The 26,067-nt window shown below is 29.2% G+C and overlaps 1 protein-coding gene across 1 annotated transcript; it reads left to right on the top strand.

Moving 5' to 3' along the window:
• The first annotated feature begins 612 nt into the window (after positions 1–612).
• LOC142320344 (uncharacterized) lies at positions 613–26,067 on the top strand. Its single transcript, XM_075358048.1, has 5 exons — positions 613–730; positions 6,728–6,899; positions 9,182–9,388; positions 14,156–14,338; positions 25,151–26,067. The coding sequence occupies exons 1-5, from the start codon at positions 728–730 to the stop codon at positions 25,309–25,311; spliced, it is 726 nt and encodes a 241-aa protein (XP_075214163.1). The 5' UTR covers positions 613–727; the 3' UTR covers positions 25,312–26,067.

Here is a 26,067-nt window from a genome sequence, read left to right as displayed (position 1 = left end):
ATATTTTTTCTATCATTAGTAATATTTTAAATTACATGAACTTAAACAGGGGTGAAAGGGTGTATTTTTTTTACCTGTTACACAGATTAAAAATCGGTTTTCAACAAACTAGTCTTCTTATAGAATGCAATTCATGAATTTTATCGCCCCAGAATTCACTGTTCTGAAAGCAGAATGCCTGCATGCTACCTCACAACACAAAATTAAATTTAAAGCTCCATCGTTCAAAATTTCCAGCTGATGCTGAAGAACATTGCTGGCACAACTACGAACGAAAATATCTTTACTCATACTGGAACAAAATTCATTCTGTTTTTCTATTCGATTATGTGAATGATAGGATTAGTTATTAAAAAAAAATAATAATAAAAAAATAAAGATAGATAAATTATTTCAAGCAAAATCATTTGATAAAATACTGTAGTATTATAATTAGCAATTCCAATAGTGCTATGACAATTTGCTATATTACAAGACAATATATCTTACAGTTGAAGTGATATCAATCATTTCGGACCACCAGGTCTCTTGTGGTAGGGAATTTTCAAAAGCGATCAATTTGTGTTGTAATTAGTGAATTTTTTCAATACATTGTCTTAGCCGTCGGGTTGGCTGCAGTTGATAGTATGAGTATTGTTAGCGGTATTTTAACGGTTTTCTCGTTGACGTTTAATGTATTTATTAATTAGTTTAATTATATTTCTGATAGGAGATTTTGATTTTTGAAATGGTAAATTTTATGGAACATTAAGTTTAAAATAATTTGTGTTATGTCTATAAACTTGTCTGTTATGTTTACAGATAACGTGGTAGGGATAATGCATTGTAAACATCAATATTTTTTATGTTAATGTGATCGAATTTTGTGGATAGTAATGCAGATTCTCTTATGAAGATCGCAGCCTTTGGTTTTACCCAAGAAAATAATGTTGACAAGTTTTGTTTTTAATTATTTTTCACATAACCTATTTCTCTTTATTACTGATATTAACTTCTAGCTGGTTTTTTCAGCATTTGACGCTTAGAATTTACACTTTAATATTTAAAGTATGTTAACTGGTGTTATGTAATGGTTTTTTTTTTTTTTAATAGAATGATGAATTATAAATTACGTTGAAGAGTTATTTTATTGAACATTACTCTGCGATGCTTTTACTTGTGACTTTATTGTTATTACATATTAAAAACATAATAAATATGTTTGTGAGTTCTGGATTGCAGTTTTGGAAATATCTCTATGATCTTTTTTTTTCTTTTTAGTCTCGGGAACCATCGTAAGGTATTACTTAAGAGGATGAATATGGATGATATGTATGAATGTAAATGAATTGTAGTCTTGTACAGTCACAGATTGACCATTCCAGAGATGTGTGGTTAATTTAAACCCAACCAATAACGAACACTGGTATCCATGAACTAGTATTAAAATCCATATAAAAGTAACTGCCTTTACTAGGATTGAACCTTAGAACTCTCAACTTCAAAATCAGCTGATTTGCAATGATGAGTTCACCACTAGACCAACCCGATCTAATGAACTTTATTACAATGATTGGTTTTTGTTAATTTTACATGATATTAGTAGTAAGAGTTTGCTAAAATTTTTAGTTTTCTCTTGCTAATATGATACAACAACGTAGTTTTTTCTTATTAATATATGAAAACAAGTAATAAAAAAAAAAAACAACATATTCTTATAGCTTGTAAAACATTTCAAAGATTGACTGATATTGTAATGTGATATACACTTAATTCTGTGTTTTTCTAGTTTCTGGGGTCTGCTTAACAGATTCACACTGTTTCACATTAAAATCTTAAGTTGTTATTAAAGAATAAATTTTAATTTAAAAAAATCTATTCAGCACTGCTACTTCTTTACTATTAAATAACATGAGTATAATAAAACTAAAAATTTTATGAAAAATATTAAAGGTTACAGCAAAACTATTTACAGGTGGCTTTTGGTTCTTAGATTAATTATTTATACAAAGTTCTATGTAGATCTAAAATTGGTTACATGACCACAGTAATTTGACATGCAACAACCCACTGCGATGTTAACATTTTCAGCTTGTAAGATATATGAAATATTGAAAAAGATTTCCTCTACCTCTGTTCAAACATATTTTTCCCAAGTTTCTACCACTTTCAAAAAACTTAATTGTACATATTAACTTGAAATTTAATGTTTTGATAATTCATGAGACAGTATGCATAAAGAAAGGACACAGTAATGACAATTGAACATTCAGTATTTTCCCTGTTGTTCTATGGAACCATAGAAAGTTGTTCTGTTAATTTCAATAAAAAGCCCATGGTTTTATGAACAATTTGAAAAAGGACATTAAAGCAGGTTGGGTATTTATTTGAGTTATTAAACTTTTTCTAAAAGCATATATTTTTCTTAAAAATTTTAACTTGGCAAATTTCTTAAATCTAGATTTTCAAAAAAAAAAGTCTGCAGTAATACTTGAGAAAAAAGTTGTTTTGTAATGTAACAGTTTTTCCCTAACATAGGTGTAACCAAAAATCTGAAAATCGGAAAAATTCATAGGAAAAAGTATAAATCTGGGCAAAAGTTTTTAGAGGTAGTAGGATATTAACAGAAAAAAAATGATAAGTTCTATCAAAATCTGAAATGGTGGGTTACACGACAAGGGTGATTTTAGATTTTATATTACTGTACCTCAAAAATATAGAAACATATCAGTTTCATAGTTGTGATGTATTATCCAATCCCAGGATCACTTTTATATTGATAATGATATTACAGTAATTCCAGTGACCAAAGTACATTGGTAAAAAAAAAACATTCATAGTTGATTAAAAGTAATCTTTTAACTGGTTCATGGTTAGTTGTATTTTAGGGTACTTTGTGGTTTAAGGCACCTCAGCCATTAAGTCGCCACTGGAAACAGTCTCATGATTGGTTCTCCGGTAGCCAGCCGTATATATGTATTTTTCTATTATCCTCAACATAGATGTAAACTTGAACTAAAAATTATGAAAAGTGACAGATAATGAGACACGGCAGTCTGTCTTTCCTAAAATTCCTAAAGGAAAGGTTTGCCCATATCTGAAAAGTTGTAAGGTACTTGGAAGAGTAACTGCAATAAACTGTTTTCATTCTAATATGCCGGAAACAGATGGGAACCAAAATTTTATTTTGGATCAAAAAATACTTATGTCCCAAGATAGATATGGTACTGATCAAGAGTCTCTAACTTAACATAGAAAAAGAGAGGGGGAACCATTTATATACACAACACTATATTTTCAATCAGATCTGCATGAATTTGAAAATAGTAATTATTAGAAAATTAATTTTTTCTTCTTTTCATACACATTTGTTGTTATATAAGGCCGATTTATATTTTCACATATACAAATTACTATAGGCGTATGTAGAATTTACATTTTCTGATGTTATTATATTTGCCAGACCCCCAACTGAGGGTATTATATTTATTGCTTGACAAGCATTTTTGTGAGCACTAACAGTTCACTTTGATGTTTAGCCAAAGCAAATTAATAAAATTTAATATTAAAAATATTCTACACTTAATTTTTTTTTAAATTCCTACTATATTGAACTTTATTTTGACAAACAATTTGAGTTCATCTACCCAAGCCCAATTTAGGCTCCAACCTAAAATTAAAAACTTATATTTGGAATGTGTGAGTTATGGTAATTTTAAAATTGTTGTTAAAGTAATGATTCCTATAATCTTTTCTGCTAAGATCACTATAGTTTCTAAGTTTAGTACTGCTTATATTTCTGTTTCATTCTTTTATCTCTTGTTGGTGCATTTCAGAACCACTCCTTTGTCAAAACTTGTAAATATAGTGATTAAAATTGTCAGTTTATGAAATTGGTGAATGTATTAATAATAAAACTTCAAAGTATTTTAAACAAGTGAAACTAACTACTTAAGAAGTAACATGTTAATTCAAAACTGACAGTATAAAACTTATGTTAATGTTCTCAGTCTGATGGGCTCTTCTTCTTGCTATCTTTTTTTTTTGATTGGAATTCGTTCTTCTTTCAGTGCTTGTTGATAGGTGTACACATATAATTACTGAGTATAAATATATCTTTATTATCATGAATGTCTTTTAAAAAGAAATTCATATTATTTAATTTGAATTTCTTTAAGTACATTTTAAATAAATTTTCTTCCTGTCTTTTATTGAATTTTTAATTGAGTTATTAAATTCATATTTATGCTTTTTGTTTGTGTCTTCTATAGAGAATGATTCTGGAGGAAAGGTAAATACTTTGGGAACTCATTCTAGAGTTTGAAATAGGAAAAAGTTCATAAAAAACATATGTCCAAAAACGTTTTGTTATCGAATTATGGCTCCTTTTTTTAAATTAAATTAAAATTATTTTAGTTTTTCAAAGGTCTGAATTTATTGTACTAAAAACAGTGGTTTTTAATTTTTACAAATTCATAACATTCTTTTAAGTTTTGTTCCAAGTTTTTAATAATAAAAGTTGATTTATTTTTGTTTTTGATAGACTATTACATAATTTTCTCAGAATTAAATTCTCTACAAGTTAAAAAAAAAACAAGTTAAAAATTTCAGTATGGCTTCATTTCACCTCGGCACCTGAAATCTGGGTGAAATTTTTCATTAGCTGTAACTGTATAATAAAGCATTTTCGGAATATGTTTATATGAACTTATATAAATGATAAAAAACCATTTGTTTCTATTAGGTTAAACTGTTTTGAGCAAAAAATTAATCATTTACTGTGAAAATTTTATTTATTTATTCATTACTAACTAAAGACTGATGTCCAGTTGTAGCTACTCTCCCTCTGTTTGTTATTATGAGAAATGAAGAGTGAGTGAAAAATACCAATAAGTCTGATTGGGATTTGAACGTCCTACCTGAAAGGCAGAGAAATTAATACATCATAAATTGTTAAACATTTTTAATATCAAAAGTGAAAGTATACAATTAGACTTATCTGAATTGAGTTATTAAAAAAAAGAAGAAAACCAGAACATATCTGGATGGGTTAATTAATATTTTACACTCAAGTGATTGTCAACTCAAATAGTCATTGTAGAAAGCCATTGTTTGCAGATAACCAGACATGAGACACAAGTCACTCCTGAAATGGTAGTTATTTTCATGAATAACAAACTTACTAGAGCAAATTAAGAATGAAGTGGTTTCTTGTTGTGTTCTTTATCAAAATACTATTGGATACTAGCTTCACAGAAATGTTTGTTGTTTATAGTTATTTAACTAATACCTTTACTATGGCTACCGTATGGACTAACAACATTGTAGATATTATTACTCTAAAAAAAAATAACTCTGATGCTTAGGTGCTTTATATATATAATACTGTGACATATTTAAAGCGCTTAAGGCTGTGACATTGCCACAGCCACAACATGTACTTTTACTGGTAACGTAAAGCAACAGATTAATGTACTTGTTTCCACTGGGAAACTACATTATAATACATGCATCTGATATTCTTTATGATATCTCCCACATTGCCCAATCTTGGCCTAAAAATAAATGCAGATGAGACATGTACTAACAACAGACAGCTCATGTACCATCATCCAACTGGATGGTGTGCAAATTAAACAAGTCCAAGAATTAAAATATTTGAGCTCAGTGGTCCAGGAGAAGAAAGTAGCAGCTACGGCAGAATCCGAGTCGAATTTGCATTTGCTTCCCTGAAGTGCTGGTTGTGGAAACAAAGCAATATTTCGCTGAAGATCGAAGTTTGTCTTTTCTGAACCCTGATCCTGCCAATTTTATTGTTTGGAGCAGAAACATGGATACTATTTAAGACAGACCTGAACAAACTTGAAGTGTTCCAAATGCGATGCCTACGTCAGGTCATCAGAGTCTTACTTTGCAATTACATCAGAAAAGAGGATATCCGCCATTGCTGCAAACAGCCAACACTTGAGGAACAGATTCAAAAACAAAGACTGCAATGGTTTTGCCATGTCTGGAGAATGAGTGAAAACCGATTACTATACAAACTCCTTTGTCATGAACGATCCATCCATTGGAGAGTCCAGTGAACAGCTCCAAAGAAAATGTAAATCAAGCAGATGGATGACAATATAAAAAACCGCAGGCTAAACCTTAATGAGGCCAGGACAATGGTCATGGATGGCCATGCATGGAAGCATCTTGTTAGTGAAATCAGACAACCATTGGCACCCACAGCAGCAATCCCACCAGGGATCAAAAGAAAAAAAAAGAAGAATAATGAGGGGTGTTTGCTCAACATAGTAGGCAGGATTGTACTGTTCTAGTCGAGCAGATACACATGATCTAATAAATTATATCAGGAATACATGTAAGGGTAATTATAATTTATATGGTGTCATTTTCAAAATTTGTGTTTGTCTGTAATTTTCTGGACATTCGATACTTGACTGTTACTTTTGTTTCATAAGAATCTGAGAAAATTGATCACTAATTGTATTTTATTGATTTTTAAAGTTTATTATAAATTATAGTTGTTTTATTCAGTTATTTATTTCCTTATTTAGGTCAGATCCAAATTCTAGTTTTCAAATGAATATTCTTTATAGTTATTAACCATCTCTCATTAATAATAAGAATAATGTTAAGCTACAGTATATTTAAATGTATGTTTTTAATTATGAATTAAAGGCATAGTACATTTATCTATTTTATAACTATATTTTAAGTGTCACATTTTTTTATATTACAGGCGTTTGCAATTAAAAGGAAGTGCCCAAAGTTTTTACTTGATTATAAGAAGGATCTTCAGAATAATGAAAAAGCATTACCATTAGCTGTTGTAAAACAGAAGGAACAAATCATGGAGGAAATGCTAAAAATATCCAAAAATTTGCTGTCTGGTTTAAGAAATGAAGAAAAAGGTAAGCAGTACATTTTTAAAGTGTAAATGTAATAGTGATGGTCTAAAACACTTAATTCTTGATAGTGCTGGAAATATTTTTATTACATCCATCCACAAGCAAATTGTAAAATCTGCTAAAGGTGTTTAAGTAGTATAGAATAATTTTGGCTGTGATTTATTTTATTTGGTATGTAAATGATTTTCTAATGAAAGAAACTGAAAAAATCTGCAGTTTTAAGAAAGAATGCATACCTGGTTTTAGAGTAGTAATAGTAACTTTAGTTACAAATTTTCTAGACTACTGATATGAGTGGGCCAGTTGAGTTATAGCTACTATAATGTTAACCATGACCATTCTGTTTTCTGTTTATATTAAAGAAGAGCAACATACATGATTTTTTTTGAGGTTTAAAGGTGTACCAGGTGCTGAAATTCATTGAAGATTTTCAGCACAATACAGGTACAGTGTTTGCACAATGGAGTATTCACAAATGGATTAAAAAAAAAAAAAGAAGTTGCATTAGCACTAACACGTGAAGAAGATGCTGGATATTCATCCACAAGTGATAAAACTAAATACATCATCACCTGACTGTGTTATACAGAGTGACAATAAATAAAGTTAGAGATATTTGGAAATTATTCAACATTCTGTGTATGAAATCGTCCCCATAAACTTGGCTTTGAAAAAATGAAGGTTGTGCATGATGGGTCCTTCAACAACTTACAATATTACATAATTAAATGTACTTGAATATATACAAAAACCATTATAGGACCATTTGTATTGAAGATGATGGCTTTTTAGACAGAATCATCATTCATGATTAAATGTGTTCTACTGTTATGAGGCAGAGAATAAATGGAAATACCGTAACTGCTATGAAGAAAAGTTTGAAACTACCCATCTGTTGGAAAATTTTATGGGATTGAAAAGGCCTAATATCGATGCTTTGCTTGGAGGGAACTCAACAATGAAGGTTGCCTGATACAGTGAGATATTTTGTATTGGTTGGTGTTTTAAGGATGTAGTTTGAAACATAAAAAGGACTGTTGTTAAAATGTATTCGTGTTATTACATGCAGTAAACAGAATACAATGTTGAAATGCTCCAGAAAATGAAGTATGAGGTAATTGACTCATCTTTTATAGTCCTGATGTCCCTTCAGACTACCATTTATTTGGTTGTTTCAAAGAGGGTTTCAATTTATGTCAGACCAAGAATTGAAGGATGTGATGTGTTTAGTCAAAAACCTTTTTTTTTTTGAAGGCATAAAGATAAGTTTATGCAACAATAGAACACGTATTGAAAAGAAGGAGACTGTTGGAAAATTATGTTACTGAACGAACTGTTACATAAAGTTTCAAAAGTTATATTACAGATAATTTTTTATCTGTCTTTGTACATATTGTATTAAACTGATGAATGAAGATCTTTAGAGATTTGCTTAATATTTTTCAAGGGTGAAAAGTGAATGGATTGTTTTTTTAAAAGAAATCTATAGAATTAAATCATTTAAAAAAAAATTAATTGACAAATATGTACTTGCCTAGTTTAAATTTATGGCTCTTTAAAACATGGGATAGACACTCAAAATTTATTTTTTTAAATGCTTATTTTTTTTTTTAATGCATAAAATGCTTAAATTTGACCATAATAGTAAATTATTTTGGTAGCAGAAACTTAGAGATTAGATGGAACTGCCACTCAAACTCAGAATGAAGTTGTAAAACGTATGTATTCTAATAATGCATATACATCAGTAAGTAATGAATTAAGAATTTTTGTATGACTAAACTAGATGAAGTATTGTGTAAACTGGTGTGTAAACATTTACTTAAAAGAATAGCTGAGAACATAATTAATATTCCATAATAATATTGTTTCATTAATTTTTTTTATAGCTTTATGAATTTTTAAAATTCTGGAAAATTTGGTTGTTGATTGTGGGAGTTTATTGAATGTGAGAGATGATTGATGTTGAAAAATAATTTAATTTAAGTAATTCAAATTTATATTGTCTAATATTTCAAATTTGGTAAAAAAAGTTTCCTACCAACAGATTGTAATAGCAGCAGTTAGCTCATTTTATATCAGTAAACATAACATTTCTGTTGTTTTAATATTTAAAATTGTATTTAATTTTTTAAAACAAGATTCTGATGAAACAGACTCCTGTAAAAATAATAAATGAGGATAATAAACAAAAGTATTATATGAAGAAAAAAAATAATTTTAATAAATAATTATATTCTATTGTTTTGAGACAATTTGATAAACTAATATATTTTTGTTTACAGTTGTAAAGGAGAAAACAAAACAAGTTTCAGATAAATTGAAAGAATTAAATCTACTGGATCAAAAACTTTCAAAACATTTGAAAGAAAGTACGGATTTAGAAGTTCAGGTCAAATTTATGAAAGAACAAATTAATCAGATTGAAAAAGAAATACCTGATGACAGTGTTATTACAGATTTAGAGAATAAGATTGTCTCCCTAGAGAAAGGTAAGTCAATAAAGTGAATTTGTGACAAAAGAAAATAGTGTAAAAAATTAAGAACATTTGTGTATTGAGTATTTTATTTTTATTACTTTGAACTACCTTTTATGTGTACGATAAAAGTAACACCAATAAATATTTAAATGTTATGTTTATTTATTTAAAAAAAAAAAAAAACAACAGACTTAACTATTTAAGCAACTTTATGTTAGTAGTATTTTGTAGCTTATGAAAATGCCAAACCTGGGTATTTTAAATTGTAAGTATTGGGTATTTGAACCCAAAACCTTCTGGATGACAAATACATTGGATGTCAACATTTGTTGACATCCAATTGTAATTTGTTGACACATGCTTTCAGAAATGTATCATTAAGACTTAACCTATATTATGCTGTTTAAAAAAAGTGCTGCAATAACATGCATTATTGTAAAATGAAGTACAGCTTCGGACTTTTAAGAATCTTTTATTGTAACATTATTTTGTTTGCTTTCATTATTTGGTTTGCATTGTATATTCAGAAAATATGTCGTGCAAACAGAAAAATGAAATTTGGGAGGTTATAATTAAATATTAACTATTTTCTTACTGTTGTGAAATCAGCACATGAATATCCAGCTAGAGGAACACCTGTTTGAAAATTATAATAAAGTATTAGTGGGAGAAGAACTACATACCCCCACTTAATTAATTAACAATGAGTATAATAATAATGATGATATGATATTTTAAATGCTGTTTTTTATTCTCTGTTTTTTCAATTATTTTGTAATGCTACTGGAGTATGGTTATTGGGTACTTATATTTCTTGAAGTTATTCTATCCATACTTTTGTATATTTTCCTTTTTTATGTGCTAGTACCGGTTTGAATTATTGAAATGCTTAGACTAAACAGTGTCAGATTGCTTGGAGTGTCATTTGTTTTCTAATGTATTTAAGACTTAAAAACTATAAGTGTTAGACTGTAAAGGCTGCAAATCAGTTTAATATAAATTCCAAAATAAATATACTAAAGAACTGTGTGAATTGCATTATTTATATTTTGAGTATATGTTTGCACAATTCTTTCGTATATTTACTTTGGAATTTACATTTTAAATGTTTGGCAGCTTTTACAGCGATACTTTTACTAAAAGTGTCAAAACAAGGTAAACTCTGAAGAATTTGAAATAAGGACAGGTCTTTGAAAAGGGCATGAAGGTTCTTCAATATTATCTCATGAAATCTCAAATAAGCAGTCCAAGAATTTCATGAAAAATCTGTTAAGTGTGTAACTAAAAAACCTTAAAATCCAAATATTAGCCTTGTGGATGTGTTCTTTTAGGTAATTTTTAATTCTCATGATAGGAATTCTTTGCTTTGAACTTAAAAACTTTAGATACAATCTTAGTATCTAAAATTTTGTAATGAAAGTGAAATAGATAAAAATGTGGCAAAGGAGTGGCTTTGTATTGATATTTTTAACAAAATATTTAAGTTATTATTTAAGGAGGCAACTACAGACAAGTATGATGAATGCAGCAAAACTGGAAGGGGAATTAATCCACCTGAAAAGAAATCATTTCAAGAGAGTTATGATTTACACTTTTCAGATGCAGAATAAGACCCACTGGCTTGGTCTAGTGGTGAACGCGTCTTCCCAAGAGTTCCAGTGTTCAAGTCCTAGTAAAGTCAGTTATTTTTACACAGATTTGAATACTAGATTGTGGATACCTTTGGTATCTTGGTGTTCTTTGGTGGTTGAGTTTCAATTAACCACACATCTCAGGAATGGTCGAACTGAGACTGTACAAGACTATATTTCATTTACACTCATACATATCATCCTCATTCATCCTCTGAAGTATTATCTGAAAGGTAATTTACCGGAGGCTATACAGGAAAAAGAAAGATGCAGTATCAAGGTTACCCTGAAATCTACTGATTTCAAAAACAGGCTGCCAAAAACAGCTAGACCCACAAAATCCTGACTCCTGATTTGCAGTAATGTCTCCCTACTCTGATATTAAGTAATAGCTTTAGTTTTTATGTAACAAAGTTGTGGCCATTTAATTATACGATGTATGATAGTTCAAGTGGGATTGCATATTGTATGATGTGGAAAGGACCGCAGGATGTGGAGGTAATGAAATAACTTTAGCTAAATTTTTTTTTGATAGAGCAACATGCATGTGGAGGCTGACAATATAAGGATATTGTCAGCTTCCACTCAAACAAAAAAATGGATTCTTTATTAATACTGACACTAAAGGATTGGTAGCAGTTAGTTTACCAGTGTTCAAAGAAATAGATTGTATGCAACATGGTATTGAATGACTTCAAAAATTTCAAATAACTCTATGATAAGCTGAAGTCATGCTCTGTTTATAGAAGACTAGTTAATAAACTACTAATGCCATCAAAATTAGTTCATCTTCATGTAGAGCAACAGAATATTGGAACATTATTTTTCAAGTATGAAAATGATGCAGGTTCAGATTTAATGGAAATTAATTTAAAAAGAAACTTAAGAAAAATTACATAATATTTCCAGATCCATTTTGATAGTATTAGGGACAATCCAAAATCAATTTCAATGTTGAAATATTATGATATATTGTTTCTCTTTCAGTTTTTAAAATCCGATTATCATCATTTTTACCAGAACACTCAGATTCACAATTATGTGGAAGATTATCCTGAAGAACCAATTGAAGACGTATAAAATTATTTATTTTTCTAAAAATCTTTACTTTCCATTTAAAATAATTTTATTCCTAATTGTTCTCATTATTTTTTAAATAAAAAAAATTGTGGGATTTTTTAATGTTTAGTATTGTTGGTTGTGTTGTAATTTCGAGTTGTGAATCATTAATTCTTTCTACAAAATTACTATATAACATTTTTCACATACTTATAGTATTATCATGTTATTTCAGTTCTTAAAGCTTATTTTTTGGCACTTAAACAATTGGTTTTTTGTATTAACATTTTGCATTGCATTTGGTCAATATAACACATTTTTTATCATTTTATCTGCAATGACTTAAAATAATACACTTTTTATTAAGCTAAGAATTGATTTCTTTTTATGGCTCATTGGGGTGTAGGATGTACTCGTATGCTAATATTTTTTAGTATTCTTACTTATAATTTGTTTTTTTTTATTAAACAAAATTAAACAATTAAAACTCAATTTGAGGTGTAAGAACACTATGTCCATATTTTAATTAAACAATTGGAAAATACATTAAATTTTATTAGCATGTGTAATGTAAATCAAAATAAAGTTTATTCAATAAAAAAGTGTGATAGAAGAAACATACATATTCAAAGATTAAGAAATAGTGAATTTTAAAACTTTAAACTGCTCTCTTGTAAAAAAGTAAAAAATGTGACATGGTGTCCTATACCTCAGGGCCACAGATATAATTTTTGGTAAATAATAATAAAAGAATTAAATTTTCTAGAACTGTATAAAAGTAATTTTATAGCTAATTTCCTTGTAAAATGACACTCATTCTTTGTGACCATAACAGGGTGTACAGTCACCCTGAAATTTTCAGGTGCCAAATTAAACTTGTTATAATGCCCTGTCTTTGATTTTGTATGTTTTTTGGAATATTAAATCTTCAATAGAAATGTTTAAAAAAAATTTTTTTTTGTAAAACAATAAAATAAATTTGCCTTTTTTGAGTTTTACAGTCATGAAAAATGTACTTTCAAATGATGTATTTTACTCTACATTTGTATCAGATGTAACAAATGTTGTATTTTTAAAATGTATTTAGTTTCATTAGTATCAATAAGAAAATCTGTAGTGGACATAAATGAGCTGAATTAGTCATTTATAGAGAAATGGATTGTCTAATTGTTTAAAGCTGTTATAATTAAATTTGTTTCATTATTATTATTATTTGCTAAAACCTTATAAAATAAATCTTGAATTTTAATGTGCAAAGAATGACCTTATTTTTAATTATTTAACAAAATCTGTAGGTCTGTTGCACAACAAAAATTTTCTGAGTTTAAACAAAATATGTGTTGATATGTGAAATATAAACCCAAAAATAGTTACTATAAACTTTTGCTTTAGTCAATTTTCATCATACTGTCACTCCAGAAAATGAACTAACTAGTTTAAAAAAATTTTTTTGTCCTTATTACTTGTATCTTAATGTACACAGTATGTATTTATTCATTCATTTATTCAATAAGTAATGTACATTTATCTATTTTAGTTATGCTATTGCCAAAACAACTACCCTCAGATTCTTAAAAGAGAGTTTGTTTTGTATAAGAAAAAAGTAAAAAGTTAAAAGTTTTTGTAATAGCAAAAAAGTACTGGATATCATTTTATTGAATTAAAATTTTTATTTTATTGTGTAATCAAAAAAAAAAAAAAACAATAAAAACTATAATTGACAAAAAATTGGATGAATTTAAACCAATCCAAAACAAATTATCTCTATTAAGTTGAGATTATATCTTACATTACCAAACATCACTTTCCTAATATAAATTGAATATTCAAATATGTTTACAAATTTTAATATGCTGGCTGAATATTACAATTTTTTAATTTGGGAAAACAAGAGAAATTCGAGATAGAATAAATACTTGCTGTAAAGAGTACAGTTATTGCAATGAAGATAATCAATCTTCTTAATGAATTTACTTTCAGCATTAAATAAAATGATTCTAAAAATTGTTCATCAAGATATAAATTAAAATTTTTTTAATTTTAATTCTGTTTTTAATTAATTCATATTTATTCATTTTTTCTTTTGCAGAACACATGAATAAAAAAGAAAACTTCAAGAAAAACCACACTGCTGTTTTGTTTATTTATGATTTCTATAAAAAATATTTAGGTTGTAAATTAAGATTTGAATCACCTCAGGTAGTTAAAATTGAATTTTCTTCAAGTTGTTATGTGATATTGCACTCAGAGGATATGAAAACTAATTGGACATGTAAGTTTTAGATATGAATACTACTGTTAGTCCTGAGTAGAAGAATTTTTATATGAAAACTGTTAAAGTTTAGACTTTAAAACTAGTTCGAATTTTGTCAGGTAGTCATTTAGTAAAGAAAATCTTGACATTTTATAGATATAGGAAACTTTCTTACTGTAGCTATTATTTATGTTGCAGAAATTATCTTCTTGATATCTTCTATTGTCAAAAAACATTTAGGGATTACTTATGTAAAGTTGTAATTTTATTGTTGTATGTGGGTAAAAAACATTCATACTTTTGTTGAAATTTGGATTGAATGTTTATTTTGTAGAAATCGGCAGATTATATATATATATATATATATATATATATATATATATATATAATCATCAAGTAACTATTATAATATTGTTTGTAGATCAGTTAGTATCAACAATAACCATCACTCTGGTGGTGTATGTTATTTATAAAGAAACACATTTTCAACTAAGGCTGAATTAAATATCTGGTATTTATATATTTATGTTAGAAGTTGTGTAAGAGTATGTAAGGCTTATCAATCAGAATTAATAAATAAAATGAATACTAACTTTTGAACAGCCGGCCTTGTGGCGTGAGTGGCAGTGTCTCAGTCTTTCATCCAGCGGTCCTCGGTTCAAATCTCATATATGGAAACCCATATGTGAGTCTCTGAATGTGACCAGCTATATTTGTCTTCATGTAGTTACATATAAATTCCAAGAGACGGCAGGAGATGTTCTTTCAATCATTTAGATACAGAAATTCCTGATACAGTGTGATTGGAACTATTTTACTTCAGTTATAAGATGAGTTCAATGACTGTGTGTAACAAGATGTGTTTGTTTACAAACTGTTCCTTCCAAAACTTCATTTTCGGCTTGCTTCATTTGAATTCAAACAAAATTTTCGAGAGAAAAATTCAGAAGGAAATGAATAAAAATATTTATATTATTATAATAAATACTATTACCTGCCTACTATTCCCTGCCTCGGTGCACTACTTCTTAAAAATTGCTATTGTTATTATATTACCATCAATGTTACTACTGTTACTATTATTATTTAGTATCTTTTATGTGCAAAGAACTCATTGTAAAACATAGCCAAAATCATCACCTGTAGTTTGCAAATTCTAGTGCACTCAGTGAGACTTGTGCCATTTTCACTTAAGCTTTCTCTTACGAGATAATTTAACAGTCTTCCTTAACCAGATTAGTGGCAGAATATGTTGTTTTTATGCATGAATGCATAAGTTTTAAGTTACTTTAAATAATTTTTGCATGAGACTTAAATACTGTATGAAGTTTTAAGAAACTGATTAAATTATGCTATAACAATGTTCATAAGAAAATAAGAATATCTACAAAGAAAAAAATAATTGTGGTTTACAAATGTAGTAATTGAAGCCTGAAGTTGTTAAGATTAATACCTATAAGAATTTGGTACAATAAAACTTAAACTGGAATTACTACAAGAAAGAATGAAATAAATTTGTAATGATTCTAAGAAAAGGAAAACCATTGTAATATAAAATACTAAACAATTTTGGAAAACTATTGAAGAAATAATAAATTATTAATTATTGGAAATAATAAATTAATATTGGAATCTATTAAAGCAGATGACACCATGGAATGGACTATAATGATGACAGTAGGGTTAAAATAGCTATAGGTTAAATATTTTCTTTGAATTGGCATTGTGAGTATTGCTGAAGATTAAAATAAAATTAGTGTTTTTTTTCCTAATAAATAAATTTGATAGTAACTAAGTGAAATAAACTATCTACCCCTGGTTGAATTTGTGGGACTATCAGAACGAGAACAGAAAAATATGATGAAGGGAAAATCAATGCGGAACAGTGTGGTGTACCAATTATTTTGAAAACAGGGGCCACTTTGTTAAATTTAGAAATGAAAAGTCAGATGAAAGCACATATATTTATGGAGTTTGTTAAGGGAGTAAGCTGGGGCCACTGTTGTTTACATTGTTTTTAAATAAAATATCCAGTATATTCTACATTGGTATGGTGCGTTTATTTGCAGATGTAGCTTTTTTTATTTACAGTGATATCTCTTAGTTTTATATAATGATGAACAATGAAGTACATTTATTAAATTAATACCTCATGAATAATAAAACTAATGATAATAATCAGTAATATTAAAACTAAGTATATTACTATCATTATCATGATCAATTTATAGAAAATTTCAGATATGGGATTGTTAACAGAATGAGTATTGTATAGAGGAAGTTAGTAACTACAAATATTTGGGCGTTACTGTAAGTAGTAAATTAAAATTTGAAAAGCTTTATGAATAAATTTATAATAAGATTATCAAGCATAATCTTATTATTAAGTTTGTTCTATTGATTAACTTCCTATCTAATTTATAATTCTAAACTTATGGTGGTCTACGGTTCTATTTTATTATCAGATTTTGAATATTTCAAGATATGACCTAGCTCTGGTTTTGATTTAAAAATTTTCACAAATGGTTTTGTATGATAATACATGAAAAATTGTAATTGTACCATACTGTTTTTATAGAAAATATGGTAAAAAGTTATTAACTTTTATTTAGTAACTAGCTAATACCACAGCATATGTTGCAATGCCACTCAAAGAAAGAAAGTGTTTATGTTTTAATTCTGTTTATTGAAGTGCTTTCTAATGCACAATATTTTTTGTTTTTCCGTCTGGTGCGTACACAGATAAATCAGAAGGTTTTCCTATGTGTGAGCAGGCCACATACAGCTATCCATGTGAGAAGCATGGATTTTCCAAATTTAGTCCACGCACTTGTAGTGATTGGTCCCTATGCTTTGTTGATGGTCATTGCAAATGCAAGTGCACCGGAAACTGAAAACGTTTGAATTCGAATGGCATATCTGTTGGAATCGGTGGGATGCATGGCAACAATACATCTTTAAATATTCCATTTAAAATTGTAGCTATGATATCAAAGATCATTATCTTTTTCACTGAAAGCCTGGTACTGTTGCAAAGTCGTGGTGGATTGATGTTTCGGAGTAGAATGATAGGCACACCAATTTTCAATGTTAAAACGTGCGGCAGCATGCCTGGCAAATCAAGTGAATTCAATAATTTAGTTGGATAATTGATGACTTTGTCTTGATTAATTACAGTATCGATAGACTTATACATTGTTGCTTTGCCTGGTATTTCATTTTGAATGCTGCAATTGATGGTATTGACATCATTATTTTTGGATGCTAATGTAGCATGTGCACTGAGCCACTGATGATTTTTTTAATTTTGTGTGATATTTGGGAAAACTTTGTGAATCAATTCATCTGTGTTTGCTGTGATTTTATAGAAGTTTGTTGGGAATGTGATACATTTTGTCAATTCATCTATTCTCATTTTCCTATTCCCAATATCCAACAATTGTTTTGCGAAACGTTCAGCAGATGCATCATGTTGTAGTTGTACATGCATATTGGTCTTCAAAGTCAATTTTTGTACGTGTCGCCATAAGACTGATGATTTGAAACATGCGTTAAGTTCAGTTAAGTGGGTGTTGAACATTGTATAATTGGTAGAGTTTGTTGAATATACCAGATAATAAAATATGCATACCATCGAAGAGCTGTTCATTTCCTCTCAAATTTTTTAGTGTTTGATGAAGCATTTCTAATGCTTTTTTGTGTACCATAGTATATTCTTCTCATATAATGAATTAAATGATTTAAGTAATTCACCCATTCCAGAATTTTTGTTGATATTGCATGTTGATGCCTCAGTGATTTACATATTCAACTGCAATTTCAGTACTGAATGCACTGTTTGGCCACCATCCAAAAGAGTTGCCGCAATTCCAGATGATGCAATTCTCAGTGCAATATTTTTTTGTGATCATATGGTTGCCAAAATAAGTGAAAGTTTTTCCTGTGCCTCCAGGTGCATCTAGAAAACACAATCTACTGCTTTGGCTTGTAATTACATGTTTAATTCTGTCATACGCTATGCGTTGTTCTGGAACCAAATTCAGAAGATTTGTTTGAACAAATGTACCCATTTCGTTGCAAATCACAATCGAAAAAGTCATTTGCAGATCGATTCAGTGTAGCCATTTCCAGTTGTACCAGTGCTTTGTTAGTGATTGCAAAACATATGTCCTCAATCAAAACCAGTGCCTCATTATGTACGTTTGGTGTGAAATGAATGTCCGGATTTTGAGTCGTTGCATGCAAACGATTTAGGATGTCGTCACTCATGTAGTCTTTGTATTTTTCCAAAGAAATTTTAGACTGGATGGGAAACACATATGATTGCAAATAATGTGCATATTTTCTGTGGTTGAGTTGTATTCAATGGGCCATCGATTGTACTGTCCCAATGTGCATTGTTTTCAAGAAGATTTAATTTTTGTCAAGCTTCATGATAAGTTGCACATATGTGACCATTTACTGTTTTCAATTCTTGGAAGGATGTCGGTCCACGTACGTTGATTAAAAGTAATCGCAAGTAAAAGCATTCTGCATTGTATGGGTGAACAGTGTACAGACAGCCTGACACGTCGGTCGAATATAAATTGGAATGTCCTTCAACTGCTTTGCCTTGTTTGCTATGTTGAAACTTTTTTGCTGATGCATTCCATGTATAGTATGTTGGTACTTCAGAGTAAAGTAGTGCCTTTGCAAACATATCATCCCTGCACAATGAGAAAAATGCAGTTAATGTTGTTGGCGGTGGTGACAATGCTCTTGCACGTGCATTTTCTGTTGTGAAGTATGCGCGTTGCCCATTTTCAAGATGCACTGCCAAATGAACAACTGTTGGATGTCGTTCATGGATTGGAAATGATTGGATTTAATAAAATGTGCCATATTGCTTCATTGCTACTAATGTAGCGTCCTAGTTGATATTGGCCGATTTCATTGATAGATGCAATTGCATTTCGCACTCCAAAAACTGCTATATCGCATCCTTTGTTGACATATTTGCAAATGTACTTGATTGATTTCACCAAATTGCAATACTCGACATTCATGTGTGCTTTGTATGTTTTCGAAAGTAATGGTAAATAATGTATAACCCAACGATTATTGTTTTACCTAACATCATTGTTTTGTACTTGTGATGAATTTGCATTCTTCAGTTGATTGTCGACGATAGAGTGGATATTCATCATTGCCAGTGATAGTCTCGGCAAGTAAGTCTCTTGGGTATCGTTTTGTGCATTTTCCATCAGACATACACAGTGAAGTGTTGTTGAGTAAGCCACCATAAATCATGTTTTTTGTCATGTTTTTGACAACTTATTTAAAGTCGTCATGAAAACCACACTTTTCCAATAACTTTTTTCATAATTTTTAATCATATATTTTTAAAAATTATAATTAGCATTGTAATGGAATGCACCAAGATTTATTTGACTGTAATCATAATTAGCATCGTAATGGAATGCATCAAGATTTGTTCATCTGGATCGAGCAGTGTGTATTTGATCGGTTTCCAGTCTTGCTTTCCATTGCTCATCTGTTTCAGACGAACAGGCTTGAGCAGTGTGTACTTGAATGGTTTCCAGTCTTGCTTCCCATTGCTTCTCTGTTTGTGAAGCTCGTAATGTCTTTTTCTTTTGTGCTTGAGGTGTAGATGGACCAATCGCTTGTTGTTTGGGTGGCATAATTGATTTTACAGCAAAAGTAATGCTTTGTGACGACTACAACCATATACAAATTTGTTAAACACTTTTTAGCATCTTTGATCTTGTAATTCATAAATAACATTATTGCATTAATTATACATTCGTAATAAACATATGTAGAGTCTTTGAAGGATGGAACAATACTGACCCAAAATAGGGCATTATGTAAATAAAAGTAAGTGTAATAAAAAAAGTGAGAATTTTTATTTTAATATTTAAAAGTACTCGTTTATTAAAATTTAAAGTTTCCCTCTTTAATAAAATTCAAAGTTCCTTGTTTTAATAAAAAAGAAGCAAATAAAACTTGAATCTTGGCAGTTTTTCACAGTCCTTTTTCTTGCCACTTAATACAAATTTGTTAAATACTTAATTTTTTACAGTTTATTCACTAATGCACTTTCACAGTGCTTTTTCTGATCACTTAAAGAAAAGTGTTATAGCTTAGATACTTTTGCCTGCGAGATCTTCAGGTTTTTTCTTTTTGCTTAGGTACTTTGCTGCTTGGGAGATCTTCCGAACAGATTTAAAAAATTTTATATTTTGTAATATGTATCTTGTCCACATGGGTAGTCTTTTATCTTCTGTATGTATATATATATATATATATACGGGTAATCTTTTATCTTATATATATATATATATATATATATATATATATATATATATATATGTATAAAAAAGAAGAAAGTCTGTTTGAATATTTGTTTGTTTCTTTTGTAAATATCCAAATCTGACCAAAAATACAATCTTTAAAATAACTTTACTCCTGTACCATCTAGCAGGTCCATTTTTGCAAAAATATTCCTTTTCATGTAACTAATTGGACCATAAATAGAATTCTTTGAAATATCTCAACTCCAGTGCCACTTGGCAGGTCCAAACTAATTCAGAAACCATCGTGGGAAGCACAACAACTCACCAAAGTTTCATCATAATGGGATAAATGTGATGATATTTCCCTTTTTCATTTTTTTCCTTTTCACATTTTCCCCTTTTTTGCCCTTTCACCACATGTAAATTAGTCCCCTAGTTTTTTAGTCTATAGCAGGCACACATACAAACATTGCCTATTATATACAGTATCTTTCATAAGTTTAAGGACAAGTTAAAAATAACCGAAAAATCAGTATTTCATGACAAAATCTTTATTTTATACAAGTAAAAATAAAAATAACAGAGATAATGCTACATCATTTTTTAAATGTTTAGTATTTTTTATGACCTCCATGTGATTTTAGGCATGCTGCTACTCTATCAGGCATTGATTCAATCAATTCCAGACATTTTTCTTTTGTCACCTGTTGCCACAGACTTGTGATTTGAAGTCGTAACTCAACCTTACTTCTAGGTTTTCTTTTAGCAAGTTGCAGTGCCATCCAATTCCATAAATTCTCAATTGGATTTAGGTCAGGACTTCGAGCAGGCCAGTCCAAAAGTTCCACATCATTTGCATCAAACCATGTCTTGGTAACTCGTGATTTATGACAAGGTGCATTGTCTTGCTGGAAAATGAAATTCTCACCCAACAGGTTATGGACACTAGGAAGCATGAATTCTTCCATTGTTTTTATGTACTGTATGCTGTTCATTGTCCCATCCATTATTCTAAGGTATCCAGCACTCTCTGAAGTTATGCAACCCCACACCACGACAGCATCTCCTCACGACAGCATCTCCACCTTGCACAGCAGGAATGATGCAGGCTGGTAGAAACTTTTCAGTTTTTGTTCGCCTGACCCTAATATTTATGTTAGAATACAACTGGAATCTGCTTTCATCAGAAAAGATAACCCTTCGCCAAGCTTCTTTCAACCAGTTCTTCGTTTGCTTGCAAACTGATGACGTTTTGACTTGTGGACAGCGCTTAAAAGAGGCTTTGCTAATGCGAAATGTGATTCCATTCCAGATTCTTTTAAATGTCTAGAAAGAGTGGCAGTATTAACCTGAATTCCATGATTTTGTGCTACTTTTGTCGCTATATCAGGCAAACTAGCAGACTGATTAAGTTTTGATACCTTTATAATTGCTCAGTCTTGCCACATTGACGTTTGTTGTGGTTGACCAGATCGTGGAAGATTAATGACACTTTCTTGATCACGATATTTTTTAACAACTTGCTGTACACATGTTTTTGATATTTTTAATTGTTCAGCAATGTCTCTGTAGGTTTTATTTGCTTTCCAGAGACCGATTACTTGCCATTTTTACTTCTACATTTTTCTTACCCATTGTTAATAAAAAGTCTTTTCACCAACCTAACCTCAAAGAAACAAATGCTAATTTATTACCGTTTTGGTGGGAAACAGCTGATAATAGTGCCAACTTGACATTTTTAATTACTGTTGGTATGCCTGACACTCTAAGTTGATGTACCTGACACTTTAAAGTGATTTGTACATTTTTGAACATTACTCTCTTAAAAACAAAAATAAATTTCATGAAAATTTTAAAATCACTTAAGCCCTTTTAACTCAAAAAATAAATTTTTTAGAATTTTTCTTGTTACTCTATTGAAAAACTATAAAACACAGTTTTAAAATGATATCACACTCATTAGCCTAGGTTACATATTTTACAAGAAATAGTAATTTCTTTATAAAAAAACCGGCTAATTTTAGCTCATTTAAAATATTTAAATGACTATAAAGTTTTAAGCATCTAACTTAGAAGCTTGTGGTTTTAAAAAAATTTTTAACAGCTTTAAAAAATACATCTTTTGGTAGATGTATTTTTTAAAGCTGTTTCTCACAGATATATAAGATTTGTATGTAGTTCATAAGTTTAAAGACAAACTGTCATAAACAGTTTTTCTAAGGTGTCCTTAAACTTATGAAAGATACTGTATATATATATATATATATATATATGAGAAAAAAGCCTGTTTGTATATTTGTTTGTTTCGTTAATATCTTGACACCGGTGCCACCTAGCGGGTGTAGTTTTTGCAAAAATCTTTCTTTTCATGTAACTAATATATATTCTGAATATGAGTCAAATCAGACCATAAATACAATTTTTCCAAATACCTCAACCCCCAACATCATATAGCTGGTCCAATTTTTGCAGAAGTATTTCTTTCCATATAAGCAATCAAATTCGCAATAGGAACCAAATTATACCTTAAATACAATTTTTCAAAATATCTTGACCCCCCCAATTCATTTTTGAAAGCTGTTTTTTAACTGTTACACAAAGATTTTCAAATAGTCTTAAGTCTGGGGAGTTGCCTGGCCACAGGAGCACTTTAATGTTCTGTTCTTTGAAATTTTTTTTTTTACTTTTCTGGCAGTACAGCATGGTGGAACATAATCTTGTTAGAACACTCCGTTGCCTTGTGGAAATTTGTTTGGAAGTTGTCAGAAGCCTTCCCTTCAGAATTTTGATTTATTCATCACTTTTCAACGTACTCTACTAGAAATAATGAATAAGAGCCTTCAAATATGAAACAATCCCATAATATACTTTCTGGGGTTGTTTAACTAATTGTTAGATATGAGCCGGTGATGTATTTTCAGCTGATGCTTTTTGCTTCTGAACATAAAAATGTGACTCATCAGAAAACATAACATTTTTCCAGTCTTCTTTGGTCCAGTTAGCAAGTGTTTTGGCTCACAAGAACGAGTTTTGCACATTGCTGCTGTTAAAAGCTGCTTTTTAGTTGGTCGACAAGCTTTCTGTCCAGCTGCAAGAAGTTGGTGTCTAATATTTATCACTTGTAAATCTGTTTCCCTGGTTAATAATTCTTAATTTAAGTCTACATCAGATAATTTTGGATCAAGTTTACTTTTTCTCGCTAATAAATGCTCCTGTGTTAGAGTAGTTTTTCTTTTATGGCCACATTTATTTATTGGATTATGCAAACATTCACGTCTATTCACTTTCTTGTTTAAACATGAGTTTGTGTGTATGATTCTTACTTTAAGTAACAAACTATCTAGAATATAAGATATCTCATTATAAACGTATCAAAATATTTTGTGTAGTAGGTCTACATTATTATCTGGAAAAGTACATGCTGTGAATTTTCTGGATACATTGTTCATGGTTAGAAGGAACTGTGTTTTTAAAGGGCTTCATTGCTTCATTACTTGTCAACCTCTTTGAGTAACAAAATAAATTTTATATGGTTTTATAGTAGATAAAAAGTACTTACTGCTGAAAACATTTCAGATTTTTGCCACCTATCTCACATGAGGTTTTTGGGCCCCAAAAATGACACATTTTCAAAATCTTACAATTTGGCAGCCATTTTTTTTAATGAAGGACACTTGGTAACAGTCAATTTTTTTTTATAACTACTACTAGTACCTAAGAATTAAAAGGTTAAAAACAGGCTTGTTACCCTAATACCTTCATTATTTATTTTGGGCCCAAAATCTGAAAAAAAACAAAATTTGTAAATGTAACTTCAGTAAACATTACAAGATTTGGTTATGTAACAAAATGAATTTTGAGTGCACTGAGATGAAGTTCCATCTTTATTCTTTCCAAAAAGTCCTTTTTGACCTCTGCATGAGTAAAATAAGACTGCTACAGCTTATGGGAAAAGTTAAAAGTGGGTGTTTTTACCTATTGGCAAGTTAGAAAATAGTCTATTACTCAAGAAAAACATTTTTTTTAAATATAAAAAGATATTTTTTGCCCACTACAAGATGGGTAGTTATCATATACCAAATATCAAAATCAAAAATAGTGATGCAATAAAACTTTTAAAAATTTGTTGAATTAAAATGGAATACCCTGTTAGTAAAAAATTAGTTTATTTGAAAGGAGTTTATGACAATTTACTCTCTATTATTATTATTGCAATTTGGTTGACATTCCAGTAAAAGAATTAGTTATGGACTTTATTGTTTATTATATTAGAAATTATGACATTAATCTGTTGTCTGTTGATAAGTTTTGATTTTGTTATTATCCTGCTAATAAGTTTTATTTTTAGTTTGTATTTTTTATATTGATAATAATATTAGAGAAATATTGTTTTGTATTATTAAATAGTTGTACAAACTAATTGTTTAGCTTACGGTCTTTTCCTTAAATAAATAAATAATTTGTTCATTTATACATAAGTGATTTATATATATGTAAATTACTTTTTAAATAATAGTTGTATTATTTATTCCAGTAACTGACATCAAACCAAATGTTGAGAGAGGTGAACTGGAAAAGAACTTGATGGAAACAGATAATGTGCAAGCTCTCTTAGCTTGTTATTATGATTCTTTTAAATCATTAATAAAACAAGAAATTCAAGAAAACAAAGAAAATAAAATGGAAGTTCAGTGAAATATAAAATATGGTAAAAATACTGTAAATGTTCAGATCTATTCGTTTGAAGACTACCCCCTCAACTTTGTTACTAATTTTCACCTTTACATCTTTTTATCACTGGCATTCCTCAATTTATATGAGCGACTTCAATCTGTAGATTTTATAAGTAATTCTATGTTAGTGATGTTTTTAGTATTTTCATTTAAATATATTAAAAATTATATCTACCTTTTACTGCATCTTTCTTTCATTTTGCATCTACAATTTATTTTGTGGGATTTCTGTATTAGAGTGCCTGACAGATATTAAATATGTATACTATGATTTCATAATAAGATGTTAACTCACAAAATTTGGTATAAAAACTGTTAGATATTGTGAAGCTTAATTACTGTGATACAATTTACACTGAAGCATCATATTAAACAGATTACATTTATTAGGATATCTATAAAACTGTACCAAAATCCATTTTGTTTTAAATTTTTTCAGATTCATTCTGAATAATATGACAGTGTGCAACTGGATTCTGTAAATCATACACAAAAAATTAAATAATCAATCTAACAGATGCATTAATCAACCCTTGTAACCAATTGAAATTCTTATAAATTATTTTAAGATGCTAATAGTCTATATACAATTGTTAATAATACTTGTTATTTATAGTGTATTGTTATTTATGGTGTTTTTATATATTTGTACTAACCAGATTTAATTCAATATAAAAAAATTATTTTATAAATTAAACTTATTTCACAGTATAGACTG

This window comes from Lycorma delicatula, chromosome 2 (assembly GCF_047948215.1).
Source record: "Lycorma delicatula isolate Av1 chromosome 2, ASM4794821v1, whole genome shotgun sequence".
Taxonomy (NCBI): domain Eukaryota; kingdom Metazoa; phylum Arthropoda; class Insecta; order Hemiptera; family Fulgoridae; genus Lycorma; species Lycorma delicatula.
The sequence above is the reverse complement of the archived record's forward strand: the minus strand, read 5'-3'. Positions and strand labels throughout refer to the sequence as shown.